This window comes from Ceratotherium simum, chromosome 15 (assembly GCF_057802395.1).
Source record: "Ceratotherium simum simum isolate JZ-2026a chromosome 15, ASM5780239v1, whole genome shotgun sequence".
Lineage (NCBI taxonomy): Eukaryota > Metazoa > Chordata > Mammalia > Perissodactyla > Rhinocerotidae > Ceratotherium > Ceratotherium simum.
The window spans coordinates 26,752,360-26,773,135 of record NC_141914.1 but is presented as its reverse complement, the minus strand read 5'-3'; the positions used below and the strand labels follow the sequence as shown (position 1 = coordinate 26,773,135).

The 20,776-nt window shown below is 38.1% G+C and overlaps 1 protein-coding gene across 3 annotated transcripts in view; it reads left to right on the top strand.

The window, feature by feature from the left end:
* Positions 1-20,776, top strand: part of LMLN (leishmanolysin like peptidase) — a 107,725-nt gene that overhangs the window by 9,063 nt on the left and 77,886 nt on the right. For all 3 annotated transcript variants that reach the window (XM_087439749.1, XM_087439751.1, XM_004424513.3), the window contains exons 2-5: positions 9,375-9,472; positions 10,156-10,186; positions 11,075-11,157; positions 11,659-11,776. In XM_087439749.1, the coding sequence (XP_087295875.1) occupies positions 9,375-9,472; positions 10,156-10,186; positions 11,075-11,157; positions 11,659-11,776 (330 nt within the window). The remainder of the gene's footprint in view (positions 1-9,374; positions 9,473-10,155; positions 10,187-11,074; positions 11,158-11,658; positions 11,777-20,776) is intronic.

Sequence of the window (20,776 nt, the reverse complement as noted above, 5' to 3'; positions counted from 1 at the left end):
TTAGCCCTGAGCTAACATCTGATGCCAGTCCTCCTCTGTTTTCTGAGGAAGATTGGCCCTGTGCTAACATCTGTGCCCATCTTCCTCTACTTTTATATGGGATGCTGCCACAACATGGCTTGACAAGCGGTGTATCGGTGCGTGCCCGGGATCTGAACCTGCGAACCCCGCTGCTGAAGAGGAGTGTGCACACTTAACCACTACGCCACTGGGCCAGCCCCTTGAACATCCTTTCATATGCCTATTGGCCATCTGTATATCTTCCTTGGGAAAGTATCTGTTCATATCCTCTGCCCATTTTTTGATCGGGTTGTTTGTTTTTTTGTTGTTCAGTTGTGTGAGTTCTTTATATATTATGGAGATTAACCCCTTGTCAGATATATGTTTTGCAAATATTTTCTCCCAGCTGGTGGGTTGTCTATTCATTTTGATCCTGGTTTCATTTGCCTTGTAGAAGCTCTTTATAGATTTTCTATATTCTTACCAATTTTTGTCTAATCGTTAGTGTCTTAAAAACCTCTAAGGTTATAAATTTGTCCTTATTCCTTTAGTTCTGTCAGTTTTTTGCTTCATGGGTTTTGAATCTGTTGGTAGGTGCATTCACATTTATAATTATGTCTTTCTGATGTATTAACCCTTTATCATTATAAAATGTTACCCTTTATTTCTGGTAGTACTCCCTGTCTTGAAGTCTATTTTGTCTGATATTAATATAGCCATTTCAGCTTGATTATGATTAGAGCTTACATGATATATCTCTTTTCATCCTTTCACATTTAACCTATCTTGGGGGGGGTGTACATGTATGTTTGCTTTAAGGATTACAATATATATCTTTTGCTTGTTAGAAATATTTAATGTTAATATTGCCTTATCATATTGGCTAGGACCTCTAATATGATGTTGAATAAGAGTGGTGAGAGTAGACATCCTTGCGTTGCTCCTGATCTTAGGAGAAAGCGTTCAGTCTTCTGCTATTAAGAATATTAGTTGTAGCTTTTTTGTAGATGTGCTTTATCAGGTTAAGAAAATTGCCTTCTATTCGTAGTTTGCTGATAGTTTTTTATTATGAATGGATGCTGAATTTTATTAAATGTCTTTTCTGCATCAATTGATATAGTCATATAGCTTTTCTTCTTTACTGTGTTGATATTGTGAATTACATTGTTTGATTTTTTTTTTTTTGAATGATGAACTAACCTTGCATTTCTGAAATAAAAGCCCCACTTGGTCATGATGTATTCCCCTTTTTACATTTTGCTTGATTTTATTTGCTAATATTTTGTTGATGATTTTGCATATATATTCATAAGGGATATTGGTCTGTTTTTTTTCCTTCAATAACTTTGTTGGCTTTGGTATTAAGGTAATGCTGGCCTCATGGAATGAGTTAAGAAATATTCCTTCCGGGCCAGCCCCGTGGCTTAGCGGTTAAGTGCGTGCACTCCACTGCTGGCGACCCGGGTTCTGATCCCGGGCGTGCACCGATGCACCGCTTCTCCGGCCACGCTGAGGCCGCGTCCCACATACAGCAACTAGAAGGATGTGCAGCTATGACATACAACTATCTACTGGGGCTTTGGGGGGCAAAATAAATAAATAAAATTATTAAAAAAAAAAAAAGAAATATTCCTTCCTCTTCTATTTTCAGGAAGAGTTTGCATATAATCAGTATTTTTTCTTCCTTAAATGTTTAGTAGAATTAATGAATGAGGCCATCTCAGCCTAGAAATTTCTTTATTGGAGAGTTGTAAACTATTTTTTTAATAGATATTAGAACTGTTTTTAATAGATAATAAAACTCTTCGTTTTTAAATAGATGCTGGAATATTCAGGTAATTGCTTCTTGGTTGTGTTTTGGTAAGTTATGTCTTTCAAAGAATTTCATTTTGTGGAATTTGTCAAATTTATGGACGTAAAGTTTTTCTTAATATTCTCTTTTGATCTTTTATTTTTATTTTTTTAATTTTTTTTAATAATTTTATTTATCTATTTTCCCCCCAAAGTCCCAGTAGATAGTTGTATGCCACAGCTGCACATCCCTCTAGTTGCTGTATGTGGGACGCGGCCTCAGCATGGCCGGAGAAGCGGTGCGTCCGTCAGTGCATGCCCGGGATCCGAACCCGGGCCGCCAGCAGCAGAGCGCGTGCACTTACCCACTAAGCCACAGGGCCGGCCCTCTTTTGATCTTTTAAATGTCTATAAAGGATTCTAATATCAATTCCAATGTATGAGGTTTTTTCCACACACCACCAAGCCACTCTCTGACGCCACCTAGGTGTCCTACAATTCAACTCAATTCTGACACTATGCAGAGATACCATCAGATTCCACAGGTTAAGGATTCAGTCCCACAAGACTGCCCCTCCAATTTCAGATGCCAATCGCAAGTCCAGGTTGTCACCTGAGCTTCTGACTGAGTAGCTATTAGAGTTTCCAACAACACCATCTATGGGTTCGGTTAATTTGCTAGAGTGGTGCACAGAACTCAGAGAAAAAATTTACTTACTAGATTACTGGCTTATTATAAAAGGATATAACTCAAGCACAATAAGATGGAAGAGATGTATTAATAGGGCAAGGTATGGAGAAAGGACGAGGAGCTTCCATGCTCTCTGAGCACACCACTGTTCCTGAATCTCCACGTCTTCACCAACCTGAAATCTCTTTAAACCTCATCCTTTTGGGTTTTTATGGAGGCTTCATTACATGGACATGATTGATTAAATCATTGGCCTTTGGTTATTGAACTCAATCTCTAGCCTCTCTCTCTTCCTCAGAGGTGGGGCGGGGGGGAGAGACTGAAAGTTCCAACCCTCTAATCACATGGTTGGCTCTACTGGCAACCAGTCCCCATCCTTAGGTGCTTTTCAAAAGTCACCTCATTAACATGACAAAAGACAACTTTATCACTCTCGTCACTTAGGAAATTTCAAGGGTTTTAGGAGCTCTGTGCCAGAAGTGAGACAAAGACCAAATATATATTTCTTATTGTAAATCACAACATCATGGTCTATAAAGTCTGTAGTGATGTATCCGATTTCGTTCTTGATATTGGTACGGGCATACCTCGGAGATACAGGTTTGGTTCCAGACCACTGCAATAAAGCAAATGTTTCAATAAAGCGAGTCATACAAATATTTTGGTTTCCTGGTGTATATAAAAGTTATGTTTACACTATACTGCATTATATTAATGTGCAGTAGCATTATGTCTAAAAAAAATGTATATACCTTAATTGAAAAATACTTTGCTAATAAATACCAACATCTGAGCCTTCAGGCAGTAGTAGTCTTTTTGCTGGTGGAGGGTCTCGCCTTGATGTTGATGGCTGCTGACTGATCAGGGTGGTGGTTGCTGAACGTTGGGGTGGCTGGGGCAATTTCTTAAAATAAGACTACAGTGAAGTTTGCTGCATCAATTGACTCTTCCTTCCATGAACAGTTTCCCTGTAGCATGCCATGCTGTTTTATAGCATTTTACCCACAGCAGATCTTTCAAAATTGGAGTCAATGCTCTCAGACTCTGCCACTGCTTTATCAATTAAGTTTATGTAATATTCTAAGTCTTTTGTTGTCATTTCAACAATCTGCATAGCATCTTTCCCAAGAGGAGATTCCATCTCAAGAAACCACTTTCTTTCCTCATCTGTAAGAAGCAACTCCTCATCCCTTAAAGTTTTATCATGAGATTGTAGCAATTTAGGCTTCACTTCTTCAGGCTTCACTTCTAATTCTATTTCTCTTGCTATTTCCACCACATCTACATTTACTTCCTGCACTGAAGTCTTGAACATCATAAAGTCATCCATGAGGGTTGGTGGAATCAACTTCTTCCAGATTCCTATTAATGTTGATATTTTGACTTCTTCCCATGAATCACAAATGTTCTTAATGGCATCTAGAATGGTGAGTCCTTTCCAGAAGGTTTTCAATTTACTTTGCCCCGATCCAACAGAGGAATCACTATCTATGGCAGCTATAGCCTTATGAAATATATTTCTTAAATGATAAGACTTGAAAGTTGAAATTCCTCCATGATCCATGGGCTGCAGACTGGATGATGTGTTAGCAGGCATGAAAACAACATTAATCTCATTGTACATCTCCATCAGAGCTCTTGGATGACCAAGTGCATTGTCAGTGAGCAGTAGGGTTTTGAATGGAATCTTCTGAGCAGTAGGCTCAACAGTGGGCTTAAAATAGTCAGAGCTTAAAATGTTGTAAACAGATGTGCTGTCATCCAGGCTTTGTTGTTCCATTTATAGAGCACAGGCAGAGTAGATTTAGCATAATTCTTAAGGGCTCTAGGATTTTCAGAATGATAAATGAGCTTTGGCTTCAACTTAAAGTCACCAGTCATTAGCCCCTAACAAAAAAGTCAGCTTGTCCTTTGAAGATTTGAAGCCAGGCATTGACTTCTTCTCTCCAGCTATGAAAGTCCTAAATGGCATCTTCTTCCAATATAAGGCTTTTTCATCTATGTTGAAAATCTGTTATTTAGTGTAGTCACCTTTATTTATTATCTTAGCTAGAGCTTCTGGATAACTTGCTGTGGCTTCTATGTCAGCACTTGCTGCTTCATCTTGCACTTGTATGTTATGGAAACGGCTTCTTTCCTTAAACCTCATGAACCAACCTCTACTAGCTTCAAACTTTTCTTCTGCAGCCTCCTTACCTCTTTCAGGCTTCATAGAATTGAAGAGAATTAGGGCCTTGCTCTGGTTTAGGCTTTGGCTTAAGGGTTGTGGCTGGTTTGATTTTCTAGACCACTAAAACTTTCTCCATATCAGCAATAAGGCTGTTTCGCTTTCTTATCGTGTATTCACTGGAGTAGCACTTTTAATTTCCTTCAAGAACTTTTCCTTTGCATTCACATCTTGGCTAGCTGTTTGGTGCAAGAGGCCTAGCTTTTGGTCTCTCTTGGCTTTCGGCATATCTTGCTTTCGACATGCCTTCCTCACTAGGCTTAATCGTGTCTAGCTTTTGATTTAAAATGAGAGACTTGTGACTCTTCCTTTCACTTGAACACTTAGAGGTCATTGTAAGGTTACTAACTGGCCTAATTTCAATATTGTTGTGTCTCAGGGAATAAGGAGGCCCAAGGAGAGGGAGAGAGATAGAGGAATGGTCAGTGGTGGAGCAGTTAGAACACACACAACATTTATTGATTGTTTGCCATCTTTTTTGGGCATAGTTCATGGCACCCCCAAAACAATTACAATAGTAACATCAAAGATCACTGATTACAGATCACCATAACAAGTATAATAATAATGAAAAAGTTTAAAATATTGTGAGAATTACCAAAATGTGACACAGAGACATGAAGTGAGCAAATGCTGTTGGAAAAATGGCGCCAATAGACTTACTCAATACGGGATTGCCACAAACCTTCAATTTCTAAAAAACACAATATCTACAAAGCGCAATAAAATGAGATATGTCTATAATTGGTGTCCTCTCTCTTTCTTGGTCAATCTGCTTAGAATTTTATCAATTGTATTTTCAAAGAATCAGCTCTTGGTTTCATTGATTTTTCTCTGTTTTTCTGTTTTCCATTTAACTGATTTCTCCTCTTTATGATTTCCTTTCTTCTGCTTTCTTTTTTTTTTTTTTTTGGTGAGGAAGATCAGCCCTGAGCTAACATCCATGCCAATCCTCCTCTTTGTTTGCTGAGGAAGACCGGCCCTGAGCTGACATCTATTGCCAATCCTCCTCCTTTTTTTCCCCCCCTTTTTCCTCTCCAAAGCCCCAGTAGATAGTTGTATGTCATAGTTGCACATCCTTCTAGTTGCTGTATGTGGGATGCCACCTGAACATGGCCAGACAAGCGGTGCATCGGTGCGCGCTGGGATCTGAACCCGGGCCACCAGTAGCGGAGCACACGCACTTAACCCCTAAGCCACGGGGCGGCCCCCTATTTTTTAAAGTGAGATGTAATTAACCTACAGTAAAATGCAATATATTTTTGAGTGTTTGCTCTAGTAATTACAATATGTATCTTGTATTTATGACATCCGCTTAAAGTTAATATTCATGTTAAATATAGGGACTTTTCAACAGTATAGTTTCATTTACACCCTGGTCCTTTTGCTGTTGTTTTAATAAGTATTACCTCTACGTATATTGTAAACCTCACAATTACAGTTTTATAATTTTAGCTTTAAACTGAAGAATCCCTTTAATGTCTCTAAAGAAATAAGAAGAAAAGAAATAATGTATATAATTGTGTTGAGGGTCTCCAAGACCACCCCAGGTTTGGTGATTTACTAGAAGAACTCACAGGACTCAGCATATAGTCGTACTGACAGCTAAGATTTATGACAGTGAAAGGATACAACACACAGTCAGCAAAGAGAAAAGGCTTATACAGCAAAGACTGGAGGAAACCAGGCATATAAGCCTCCAAGTATTCTCTCCTAGTGGAGTTACATAGGACATGCTTAATTCCTTCAGCAGTAACATGTAACAACAGACACAAAATGGTGTCTGTAAGGGAAGCTCATCTGAACCTAGGAGTCCAGGGTTTTTGAGGTTGGTCATGTAGGCACAATTTCAGTCACTAAAATTCCAAACTCCAAGAAGTAAAGTGTTCAACATAAACTATATTATTTCTATTAACAGTTTAGGCACAATGAACCTCTCTTATCACTTAGGAAAGTTTTATATCAGAATAGGGAACTATTTATTGTTCAAGTTCCCACACCAGCAAAAGGTCAAACTTTCAAGCAGGCCTTTCTAAAGATAGCAGTCTTAGGCCTGCTGTGTTAACTCTTTTCTGCACAATAGTTTTTTATGTTTACTCACCATATTTACCATGTCCAGTCATCCTCATTCCTTCCTGCAGATCTGGTAAAGACTGAATGTTTGTATCCCCCCCAAATTTGTGTGTTGAAATCCTAACTCCCAATATGATGGTTAGGAGCTGGGGTCTTTGGTAGGTGATTAGGTCATGAGGGCAGAGCTCTCATGACTTTGATTAATACCCTTAAGAAAGAGATCCCAGAGAGCTCATTTGCCCCTTCTGCCAGAGGAACACAGTGAGAATATGGCCCTAGAAACAAGAAGTGGGTTCTCACCAGATACCCAATCTTCTGGCGCCTTGATCTTGGACTTGCCAGCCTCCAGAACTGTAAGAAATTTCTGTTGTTTATAAACCACCCAGTTTATAGTATTCTATTATAGCAGCCTGAACTGACTAAGACAAGATTCAACTTGCCATCTAGTGTCATTTCCACAACTATGAAGAACTTCCTTTAGCATTTCTTGTAGCGCAGGTCTGCTGGTGATGAATTCTCTCCATTTTCATTTATCTGAAATATCTTTATGTCCTTTTCATTTTTGAAGGGTAATTTCATTGGAGATTGACTTTAGTGTTGAACGTCTTTCTTTTATAGCACTTTAACTATTTGTTCCATTGTCTTCTGGTCTCTCTTTTTTTTTTTTTTCAATTAAAGACTTTGTTTTTTAGAGCAGCTTTAGGTTCACCACAGAATTGAGAAGAAGGTACAGAGATTTCCCAAATACTCTGTTCCCCCTTCACATGCATAGAGTCCTCCGTTATCAACATCCCCAATCAGAGTGGTACTTTTGTTGCAATTGATGGACCTACATTGACACATCATATTTACCCAAAGTCCGTAGTTTACTTTAGAGTTCACTCTTGGTGTTGTACTTTCTGTGGGTTTGGACAAATGTATAATGACATGCATCCATCATTATAGTATCATACAGGGCATTTTCACTGCCCTAAAAATCCTCCGTGCTCCGCCCCCCCAAGTCCTGTCAAACACTGATCTTTTTACTGTGTCCATAGTTTTGCCTTTTCCAGAATGGCATGTAGTTGGAATCATACAGTCTGTAGCCTTTTCAGATTGGCTTTCTTCAGTTAGTAATATGCATTTAAGTTTCATCCATGTCTTTTCATGGCTTGATAGCTCATCTTTTTACCTCTGAATATTTCATTGTCTGGATGTACCACAGTTTATTTATCTGTTAGCATACAAACTGTAGCAATTGTGAATAAAGCCACTATAAACATCCTTGTACAGGTTTTTGCATGGACATAAGTTTTTAACTCATTTAAGTAAATAGCAAAATGCACAATTGCTGGGTTGTTATGGTAAGAGTATATTTAGTTTCCTAAGAAACTGCCAAACTGTCTTCCAAAGTGGCTGTACCATTTTGCAGTCCCACCAACAATGAATGAGAGTTCCTGTTGCTCCACATCATTGGCAGCATTTGATGGTGTCCGTTTTCCAGATTTTGGCTGTTCTAATAGGTGTGTAGTGATATCTCAGTGTTGTTTTAATTTGCATTTCCCTGATAACATCTAATGTGGGGCATCTTTTCCTTTGCTTATTTGCCATCTGTGTATCTTTTTTGGTGAGCTGTCTGTTCAGATATTTTTCCCGTTTTTTAATTGGGTTGTTCATTTTATTTTTGTTAAGTTTTAAGAGTTCTTTGTTTATTTTGGATAACAGTCCTTTATTAGATATGTCTTTTGCAAATATATTCTCCCAGTCTGTGGCTTGTCTTCTTGTTCTTTTGATGGTATCTTTCTAGAGCAGAAGTTTTTAATTTTAATAAAGTTGAACTTATCAATTTTTTCATTTATGGATCATGCCTTTAGTGTGGTATCTAAAGTCATCACTATACCCAAGGTCATCTAGGTTTTCTCCTATGGTATCTTCTAAGAGTTTTATAGTTTTACATTTTACGTTTAGGTCTCTAATCCATTTTGAGTTAATTTTTGTGAAGGATATAAAGTCTGTCTAGAGTCTTTTTTTTTTCCCATGTGAATGTCCAGTTGTTCCAGCACCATTTGTTGAAAAGACTATCTTTGCTCCATAGCCTTTGCTCCTTTGTAAAAGATCAGTTGACTCTGTTTATGGGGGTCTATTTCTGGACTCTCTATTCTTTTCCATTGATCCATTTGTCTCTTCTTTTGTCAGTGCCACACGGTCTTGATTACTGTAGCTTTATAGTAAATCTTGAAGTCAGGTAGTGTCAGTCCTCCCACTTTGTTCTTCTCCTTCAATATTGTATTGGCTATTCTGAGTCTTCTCAGAATACCTCTCCATGTAAATTTTAGAATCAGTTTGTTGATATCCATAGTATGACTTGCTGGGATTTTGATTGGGATTACATTGAATCTATAGATCAAGTTGGGAAGAAATCACATCTTGACAATATTGAGCCTTCCTATCCATGAACATGGATTATCTCTGCATTTATTTAGTTCTTTAATTTTTTTTTCTGGGTATTATACTTGAAATTTAGTTTATTAATTTTAAGTTGAGACCTCACCTGGTTAATCTATAAAACATCTTTTTTTTTTTTTAATTTTCAAATCTATTCTTTTTTTTCAGGTCATAAATAAGGTCCATCTGAAAGCAAATCATGTTGTAAAGAGAGATGTTGATGAACATTTAAGAATCAAGACTGTCTATGATAAAAGTATTGAAGAGTAAGTGCGCCATTATTTTTTCATCTTTTTTATTAAGACTCAAACTATTAAAGATATTTTCATTTGTTACCTGAAGTTCCATAGGTGGAACTAGGTGCTAATGCACTTTAAGATGGAATTAAGCTAAAAATATCTTTTAGTCTGGAAAGATGAAGGCAATGGGATATGATTAAAATCTATACATCATGAATAATTTAAACAGAACGAATGTGGATCTACTTGGATGTGGTCAATAACAGACCTGGAAGGGACCTCTTTCTGTAAGTACTTGGAGGAAAACTAAGAGGAAGTACTAATATATATAATAAGAAGAATGTTTACAAAATTAACCAGAGAGATAATATAGTCTAATTTTTTATTTAATGTAAGAGGGGTCCAGGAAACAGATAAATTATGAATCTGTAGTAGTTTAGAAAGAGCTATTAGGAGTAGTTGATGTCTTTCCCTTCCCTTCCCTTATTCACTTCCCAAATGAATAAGATAACATATGATCATGCCTAGCGTTGTGCTTTGGCACAGTGTCAACTCTCAGATGCTCACTGAGGTAAATTGAGATTTGGGGGGAAATGATATTGCATGCATCCACAAAGCATTCCTTGGGGCTCTGCCAGATGCATTCTGAACAAATGAGGCAGTGCTCTGCCGCAGCATGCAATTCTTACGTTTTGTGTCATCATTTTCAGGTTGCTCCCTGAGAAAAGATACCTTCTAATGGTATGTAATAAATACTCATGGCTTGAATTGGATACTTAACATGGGTGCATTTTATTGTATATAAATTCTGCTTCAATAAAGAATGACTGTTTTGTGAATGACTGAATAAAAGGTGTTGGTAGTGAATGTATTTATCATTTTCAGCGAAGGTGTCTTTGTGATGCACTCACCAAAACTTTGTTCATATATGATATTAAATTAGTCCTCCTATTTTATAATTTGATATTAAATTGGTCTTCTCATTTTCTTGTTCTCTTAAGTTTTGGGGGAGCAAGGCATGCTGAGGATAGGGTGAAAAAGACGATTTTTGAAATACATTGAGAACACTATTCTCCTGGTAGAAATGCTCATTCTCCTGAAGATTAATTGACCTGATAGTATGATATGCTAAAGTTGTTAATAGAGGTGCTAACCTCATCAGTTTTTTAACTGTTACAGAGTCACACACACACGTTAAGTCAATTCATTATGGGCCACAGAAATTGGTGAGGTTAAAGTAGATCTTCTAAACATAAGATTTTCTTAACATAAACTACCTTGATGTTGGAATCATATAAATCAATCTCAAATTTAAAGTAATTTAGATTAATAGTTGACATTTATGTTTTCTAATATTCTATTTAATGGGAGTAGGGAAGCAACTTTCTACCTAGTGTTCTTTCTTCACACTCAACTAGAAAATGAGGAAATTCCTTTGCTCCTAGACTTGTTCTGTCCCCTACCCCTTGCCACACAACCTTTGACTAACTAGTATGTGTATTCCAGAATTGTAAGGCTTTCCCATTTTTCCCTCAGTCCTTAATATCCTATGCTTACTTGTTTTAAATATAAGTTATCCTTTGACTATGATTCTGACTGGTTTTTTTTTTTTTTCCAACTTTTATTTAGAACAAGCTTTTTCCACAAGCTATTTCTTATTTAGAGAAGACTTTTCAGGTTCGTAGACCTGCGGGCACTATCTTACTTAGCAGGTATGTCACATTAAACACAGGTTATTTTCTTCAGTTATTTAGTACTCCGCCCTCCCCATTCTACCAGTATGGTAAATTATGAAATTTATATTAGAATATTTTAATGTGCTTGTTCTTGGAGACCAAAGTGCAAGGTATTTGAAAAGAATAAAAAAGCATCTGTTGGGTAATCATTCTTTCCTGATTTCCATTATGAGGTGACCTACTGGATCTTTTCCTAGGGTGTAGTCATCCCCTGTTCCCTACATCCCCTTCCTCCCTGCTTCATGTGTCTACATTATTGGCTTTATGAAGTAGTTGGGTGTTTTAAAACCCAGATCAGAATGATTTCCTATGGAACCAAAATTCTTTGTTAGTCTACCTTTCTAACTAAAATAGTAACCATTATTAATGGACTATCATAGCAACTACTAGTTTTTTACAGTGTTTTACAATGCTGTGAACTATTCTTTTTTTTTTTCTTCTTTGGTAATTAAACTTTAATGTACAAATGAACTGAAGACAATGTGCAACAAGCCAATACCTACGGAAGGATAATGATCCCCATAGATACTGTACTGGAGAATGTGCAGAGCATACAAAATGTGGCCCAGTTATAGTGCCTGAGGAGCACCTCCAGGTAATTCACTCTACTCTTAGCAATGCTTTTACTCTTTAGGATAAACTTTGGGGAGATTTTGAATCTGTGAGTGTCACCAAGACATTTTTACAAACTTAAGTTCAAAAGCTTCTTTCTTCTACCAAAACTAATCACAGGTATGCTAATTTTATTCTTTCATTGGTTTTGAAATGAATTTAATGATATTTTCTTTCCTTTTTTTTTCTTTTTTCAAATTATCTCTGGGGCTGCTGAATCATTTCAGCTTAGGACTTTACCTTCATCCTCTAAAACATCTTTTAGCGGGTATATCTCCCAGTATTTTGGAAGGGAAAATTTGATATTGTCTCCTAAAATAGAAAATGTGGATGCTTCAACCCAAACTAGAAATCCATATCATAAAAATACTTATAACTAGGGGAGTAACGTCAGCATCATGGGAGAGCAAGCTTTCCCCCTTAGATTCTCCCCCGCTAAGATACAACAAAAAGGACATTCAAATACCAACAGAGGATATTCACACAACACAAAAGATATCTGAGACCCATGTAGCCTTGCATCTGAAGGTGGAGGTGCTGGTACCCCTGGAGGAAGTGGAAAGAGGTAAGAAGAACGCCTCTCCTTCCCCAATGACAGCAACCCTGAGACCAGGACCACACGGCTCTCTGAGAGAGAGGGAGGAGGGGCAGTGCTCCGAGGGAAAACCATCGTTCTCCAAGTTCTGTCACAGCCTGTGGGATATTCCCATATGGAGGGGACTAAACAGTTGTGGGGTTGCCTTCATCAAGCTAGCATGCCAGGAAAGCATACAGTGAGGGAAGAATGAGAAGCCCCTGGGATTGGGTAGGCAAACGAAAGACACCCCCCGCCCCCCGCCTGAAGGACCAGCACAGACGGTTGGTGAGAGTGCCCACAGATTGCAGCTGGCTCAGAATACACAACTCTTGACCCCCACCCAGAGGTGTCAAGTGGAAGCTGCAACCAGATATCTTCAGAATGAGGAAAAGTAAGCCCATGCCCTCAAGCACTTTGCAAAAATATATTAAATCTCCAGGCCAAGATGAAAATGACAAGCACCCAGAAATCAATCCTGAAGGTACAGAAATTTATAACCTAAATGGTGGAGAATTCAAAATAGCTATCATACAAAAGCTCAACAAACTACAAGAAGACACAGACAATTCAATGAAATCAGGAACTTGCACAAAAGAGATTGAAACTCCAAAGAAAAACCAATCAGAACTGTTGGAGATGAAAAACACAATGGAGGAGATAAAGAAAAATCTGGAATCTTTAAAGAGAGAGCTGACAATGGAGGATGAATTAGCAATATTGAGGATAAGAAGGCAGAAATGCTCCAGGTAGAGGAGGAGAGAGAACTAAGACTAAAAAGAAATGAAGAAATTCTCTGAGAAATATCTAACTCAATTAGGAAATGTAACATAAGGATTATAGGTATTCCAGAGGGAGAAGAGAGGGGAAAAAGAGCAGAGAGCTTATTCAAAGAAATAATAGCTGAGAACTTCCCAAACCTGGGAAGGAGCTGGAAACACAAGTGAATGAAATCAATAGATCCCCTAAATATATCAACATGAAAAGACCATCTCCAAGGCATGTAGTAGTAAAGCTGGCAAAAGTCAATGATAAAGGAAAAATATTAATGACAGCAAGACAAAAAAAAAAAAATAATGTACAAAGGAATCACTATCAGGCTCTCAGCCGATTTCTCGGCAGAAACTCTACAGGCTAGGAGAGAGTGGAATGATATATTCAAAATTCTGAAAGACAAAATCTTTCAGCCAAAAATACTCTATCCAGTGAAAATATCCTTCAGCTATGATGGAGAAATAATAACTATCCCAGATGAACAAAAGCTAAGGGAGTTCATTGCCACAACATCCCCACTAAGACATGCTCAAGAAGGCCTTCATGCCTGAGGAAAAAAAAGAGAAAGGGGATACAAAGTTTTGAGCAAGGAGAAAAATAGTTAGGCAAAATCAGAAAAATTGCAACTCTCTATCAGAATAGGTTAGCAAACAATTATAACACCAAAGATTAAGGGAAGGAAAACACCAAAAATAAATATAATTTATCACTTTAAACACAAACACACGACACAAGATGGAATCAGTTGTGACAATAATAACTTAGAAGGGGAAGAGGAAAGGGATGGAATTGACTTAGTCTAAGGAAGTAAAAGGTCATCAGAAAATGGACTGTCTCATCTATGATATTTTTTATATGAACCTCGTGGTAACCACTAAACAAATAATCAGAACAGAGACACATATGATAAATAAAGAGAAAACTAAGAAAATCATCATACAGAACCACCAAACTGCATTGGTAGTCCAAAGCACATTGGACGAGAAACAAAAGAAATGCAAAAGAATTGGAAAATGAGCGATAAAATAGCAACATTAAGCCCTCATATATCAATAATAACTCTAAATGTAAATGGATTGAATTCTCTAATCAAAAGACACAGAGTGGCGGGATGGATCAAAAAACAAGATCTGACAATATGCTGCCTCCAGGAAACAGCTCTAAAGACAAACACAAGCTCAGAGTGAAAGGATGGAAGACAGTACTCCAAGCTAATGGCAAACAAAAGAAAGCAGGTGTTGCCATACTTATATCAGACAAAGTAGACTTGAAGATAAAGCAGGTAATGAGAGACAAAGAGGGGCAATATATAATGATAAAAGGGACAATCCACCCAGAGGACTTATCACTTATATATGCACCCAACACAGGAGCACCAAAGTACTAAAGCAACTATTAACAAACCTAAAAAGAGATATTAACAACAACACAATAATAGTAGGGGATCTTAACACCCCACATACATCAATGGATAGATCATCCAGACAGAAAGTCAATGAGGAAATAGTGGGCTTAAACAAAAAAACTAGACAAGATGGACTTAGTAGATATATATAGAGCACTCCATCCAAACACAGCAGATTACACATTCTTTTCAAGTATGCATGGAACATTCTCAAGGATATGCCATATGTTGGGAAACAAGGCAAGCCTCTATAAATTTAAGAAGATTGAGGGCCTGCCCCATGGCTTAGCGGTTAAGTGCGCGCGCTCCGCTGCTGGCGGCCAGGGTTCAGATCCCAGGCGCGCACCGGCGCACCGCTTCTCCGGCCATGCTGAGGCCACGTCCCACGTACAGCAACTAGAAGGATGTGAAACTATGATGTACAACTATCTACTGGGGTTTTGGGGGAAAATAAATAAATAAAAATTATTAAAAAAAAAAAAGAAGATTGGATTGAAATCATATCAAGCATCTTCTCTGACCATACTGCTATGAAACTGGAAATCAACTATAAGAAAAAAACTGGGAAAGTGACAAAGATGTGGAGACTAAACAATATGTTACTGAACAACCAATGGATCATTGAAGAAATTAAAGGAGAAATCAAAAAATACATGGAGACAAATGAAAATGAAAATACACCATACTGACTCATATGGGATGCAGCAAAAGCAGTCCTGAGAGGGAAACTCATAGCAATACAGGCCCATCTTAACGAACAAGAAAAATCCCAGATAAGCAACACTAAACCATACCTAACAGAATTAGAAAAAGAAAAACAAAGCCCAAAGTCAGCAGAAGGAGGGAAATAATAAAAATTTGAGCAGAAATAAATGAAATTGAAACCAAAAAAACAGAGGCTGGCCCCATGGTGTAGTGGTTAAGTGCGTGTGCCCTGCTGCTGGCGGCCTGGGTTCAGATCCCAGGCGTGCACCGATGCACTGCTTGTCAGACCATGCTGTGGCAGCGTCCCATATAAAGTGGAGGAAGATGGGCATGGATGTTAGCCCAGGGCCAGTCTTCCTCAGCAAAAAAGAAAAAAGAGAGGAGGGTTGGCATGGATGTTAGCTCGGGGCTGATCTTCCTCACACACCCACACAAAGAAAACCCAAAAAAACAGTAGAATGGATCAATGAAACAAAGAGATGATTCTTTGAGAAGATAAACAAAATTGACAAACCCTTAGCCAGACTCACTAAGTAAAAAAGAGAGAAGGCTCAAATAAATAAAATTAGAAATGAAAGAGGAGAAATTACAATGGATACCACAGAAATACAAAGGATTATAAGAGAATACTATGAAAAACTATGTGCCAACAAATTGGACAATTTAGAAGAAATAGATAAATTCTTAGACTCATACAGCCTCCCAAAACTGAATCAAGAAGAAATAGAGAATCTGAATAGACCAATCATAAGTAAAGAAATTGAAACAGTAATCAAAAGCCTCCCCAAAAACAAAAGCCCAGGACCAGGTGGCTTCTCTGGGAAGTTTTACCAAGCATTCAAAGAAGATTTAATACCTATCCTTCTCAAACTATTCCAAAAAATAGAGGAAGATGGAACACTTCCTAACACATTCTACAAGGCCAACATCACCCTGATACGAAAGCCAGGCAAGCACAATACAAAGAAGGAAAATTGTAGGCCAATATTGCTGATGAATATAGATGCAAAAATCCTCAACAAAATATTGGCACACCAAATACAGCAATATGTTAAAAAGATCATACACCATGCTCAAGTGGTATTTGTACCAGGGACACAGGGATAGTTCAACATCTGCAAATCAATCAATGTGATACACCACATTAACGGAATGAGGAATAAAAACCACATGATCATCTCAATAGATGCAAAGAAAGCATTTGACAAGATCCAACATCCATTTATGATAAAACCTCTCAACAAGATGGGTATGAAAGGAAAGTACCTCAACATAAGTAAAGGCCACATATGACAAACCCACAGCCAACATCATACTTAATGGGGAAAAACTGAAAGCCATTCCTCTGAGGACAGGAACAAGACAAAGGTGTCCACTCTCACTACTCTTATTCAACATAGTACTGGAGGTTTTCGCCAGAGCTATTAGGCAAGAAAAAGGAATAAAAGGAATCCAAATAGGCAACAAAGAATTGAAACTCTCACTGTTTGTAGACAACATGACTTATATATCAAAAACCCTAAAGAATCCATCAGAAAACTATCAGAAATAATCAACAACTACAGCAAAGTTGCAGGGTACAAAATCAACTGACAAAAATCAGTTTCATTTCTATACTCTAATAACAAACTAACAAAAAGAGAACTCAAGAAGACAATCCCACATACAATTGCAACAAAAAGAATAAAATATCTAGGAATAAATTTAACCAAGGAAGTGAAAGACCTATACCATGAAAACTATAAGACATTATTGAAAGAAATCGATGATGACCTAAAGAAATGGAAAGATATCCCATGCACATGGATTGGAAGAATAAACATAGTTAAAATGTCCATACTACGTAAAGCAATCTGCAGATTCAATGCAATCCCAATCAGAATCCCAATGACATTCTTCACAGAAATAGAATAAAGAATATTAAAATTCATACGGGGCAACAAAAGACCCCAAATAGCTAAAGCAGTCCTGAGAAAAAAGAACAAAGCTGGAGGCATCACAATCCCTGACTTCAAAATATACTACAAAGCTATAGTAACCAAAGTAGCATGATATTGCTGCAAAAACAGACACAGCTCAATAGAACAGAAGTGAAAGCCCAGAAATAAAACCACACATCTATAGACTTACTTAGCTTTCACTTCTTTTCTCAAATTTCTTGAGAATATAAAGGGTTTTAGGGACACATTTAAAAACTAAAACAACTTGTTAATTATGTGGATGACAATAACAAAATGGATTAACATATGTCAAGGCTTATCAAATGGAGCCGTTAAGGAAGTGGGGCTTGTGCACGTATACAGCATCCGCAACCAGATGTTAACTGAACTTTTGAACTTAGCCTGACCACAGAAGCCACATCCTGGAACATTTCCTCTCCCAAGAATGGACAATCCACTTAGATACAACTCAGAGACCAGTCACATACTGGCAAATCAGCTTAATTGTTCAATTAAGTTTTGAATTAAGTTCAATTAATTGTTCAAAACATCTTATGTAAGTTTGTGGGTTTTTCCTTTATAAACCACTGCCTCTTTTGTCCTCTTTGGAGAGAAAAGTTTCTGTTTGAGTTTCTACTCAAATCTCTATCTCCCAAATTGCAACTTAAGACCCCAAATAAACGTTTTGCTTCTCTTGTAGTTTTTACCTCTTATTCATTGACATTACATGGTGTCAGAAGTGGGATTCACAGCAACTGACCTCCGATTTTGGCACTGTTGTGAGGACACGAGCAAAGCACCTGCAAAGAGTCTTGTGCTCTGTTGTCTCCTCCTGGCGCCTCCAGCTCCCGGTGGTGATCCTCCTGGGCCCGAACTTCCCACCCTTTTTGGTAGAGGTTCAGACCTTTATTTAGGTGTCTTTTGTTGCCGGCTTTTGTTAAGGCATCTTTGTTCATTTTGTTGAGGAACTTCTGTTCCTTTTCTTGGGCCTTTGTTTCTTTGGTAAGTGCTTACAAATGGGAAGTTCATTCTCTAAGGGAACTGCCAATGGGCAGTCCCACTCTGGGACTCCTGCTGGATTTATGTTTAAAGAATATGGACCTTCTACATGTAGGTTTGTGTCCTAATGGACTCACATTACCTGACACATCTTGAGTCTTCACTGGCTAAATGGGGCTCCTTTGAAATTCCTAAATTGGTTTACTTATGCTCTCAATTGGAAAAAGGCTATCAAACCAAACAAATTGAATGAGCAGCTTATTTTAACTGGTATCAAGGCCTCTAAATGAAACAGCAAAAAGGTTGCTTCCCTGCAAGCTGTTAATTCCCATATTTCTTTCTCTCCAAAGGGGAAAATATTTCTTGACTTAAGAGACCTTAGAGACCTAACTGTTCTTCAATAGATAATTCTGACCCTTCCATAGGTAATAAGATAGGATTTCCATTCTTATCTTATCCACTCAAGTCAAAAAGCAAAAGAATCCTATCTTAGATGCTGTTCCTGACTGCCTCTGGTCAAAAAGCTCACAGACGTTGGCTGTATTCACTGTGCCATTCTGATGAAAATTGAAGTGGATCCAAATAAGACCTTACCTAACATTAAGCAGTATCATTTGCATGCTGAAGCAATTAAAGGCATTAAGCCTGTAATTGAAGACTATCTGAAACAAGGGCTCATTACTCCCTATACAAGTTTTTGTAATATACCCCTCCTCCCTATATGTAAACCTCATGGAAGAGGATGGAGATTTGTACAAGACTTAAGAGCCATCAATAACATTGTAATAGCCAGGCATCCTATTGTCCCTAATCCTCCTACCTTCTGTCTGCTATTCCTCCAAATAGCAAGTTCTTTGTGGTCATAAACCTTGGCAGTGCCTTCTTCAGCATGCCCATAGATCCTGGTAGTCAATTTTTATTTGCCTTTGCTTAGGATGGACAACAATACACATGGACAGTCATGCCTCAAGGCTATACTAGAAGCCTACCCTCCTTCTCTCAAATTTTAAAGGCAGATACGGTAACCTTTTCAGAAAACTCCACTTTATTACAATATGTAGATGACCTGCTCCTTTACTCACCATCTGATATAGATGGACTACATCTCTTAAGGGAACTTGCTTCTAAGGGATATAAGTCTCTAAAGAGAAACTGCAATTTAATCAGCCTCAAGTTAAATATTTGGAACATTTGATATCTAACCAAGGGTTAATGTTTGACCTAGATAGAATTAAAGGAATCCTTTCTTTCCCTGTTCCCCCGTCCAAAAGACAATTGAGGCGATTTTTAGGATTGGCTAGTTATTGTAGAAACTGGATTCCCAACTTTTCAATGATGGCTCAACCCTTATACTCTCCCCTTAATGTTGACTAGCCAGAATCCGTCAACTGTTGTGAAGAAAATCAGAATGCCTTTGAGACAGTTAAGCAGGGTCTCCTTGACACCCCAGACTTAGGACATCCTAACTACAAACAGCCCTTTTTCCTTTTTGTTCATGAGAAGGAAGGAAATGCACTGGGCGTCCTGAACATGGAGGACAACATAGACCAACGGGCTAATGGAGCCAACAATTAGATCCTGTATCTAAGGGACTACCTCCCTGCATGAGAGCCATTGCTGCAACTGCAATTCTTCTTAGGACTGCCAAAGAAACTATCATGGGCTCTCCTCTGACCATTTATGTACCCCACTCAGTGGAAGCCCTTCTGAATTCTCATCATTCTCAACACCTTTCTATTAGCAGACTGATCTCCTATGAGCTGCTTCTTCTATCCTAACCAAACATCACTATTATTCACTGCCATTCCCTCAATCCTCAATCCAGATGAAACTGATAAATATAAGGCAAGATATGTGGTTGCATCTTTAATGGAAACAATAGAGGCTGGTCTTTTGCTAGTGGCTACCTCTGCACAGCAAGCTGAACTTGTGGCCCTAACCCAAACCTGTGTCTGACTGAAGGGAAAACAGCAATATCTATACAGACAGCCGATATGCTTTGCGGGTAACTCATGATTTTGCCATGCTTTGGAAACGAAGAGGATTCTTGACCTCTACAGGTCAAAGAATAAAAAATAGTTTCTATGTGTTAGATCTTTCGCATGCCATTCAGAAACCAAGATCTTTAGCAGTGATAAAGATTCCCGGACATTCTGAGGTGAATATGGAGGAAAGTAAAGGTAATTTACTTCCTTTTTGCTGCTGACCCTTACGTTCCTTCTCCCTCTCCCTTCCCCAGTCCCTCATTTCTGGAAAAGCAATACTATAATACAATTTTCTCAGTCTTTAGCCTACTATGGTAACTTATCTGAATGTTGAGTATGTCACCATTCCCCTGCTGCATCTTTTTGCAAAGAATAATGATTCCATAGTCATACCTATGTACAATTTTTCTAATCTTCCCAATTATACTGTCACCCATGACCAGCCCCTCACCACTATTGCCTACCAGATACAACCTGTCCACCTTGTCTCGGGACCCCCTCCTTGCTTTTCCCTGTCTCCCTTCCGCCTGTCCACCTTCTACCAAGATAGAGATCTGTCTTTTACACCAATACCGATGCGCCTCCTCAAGTTCTCACTTCC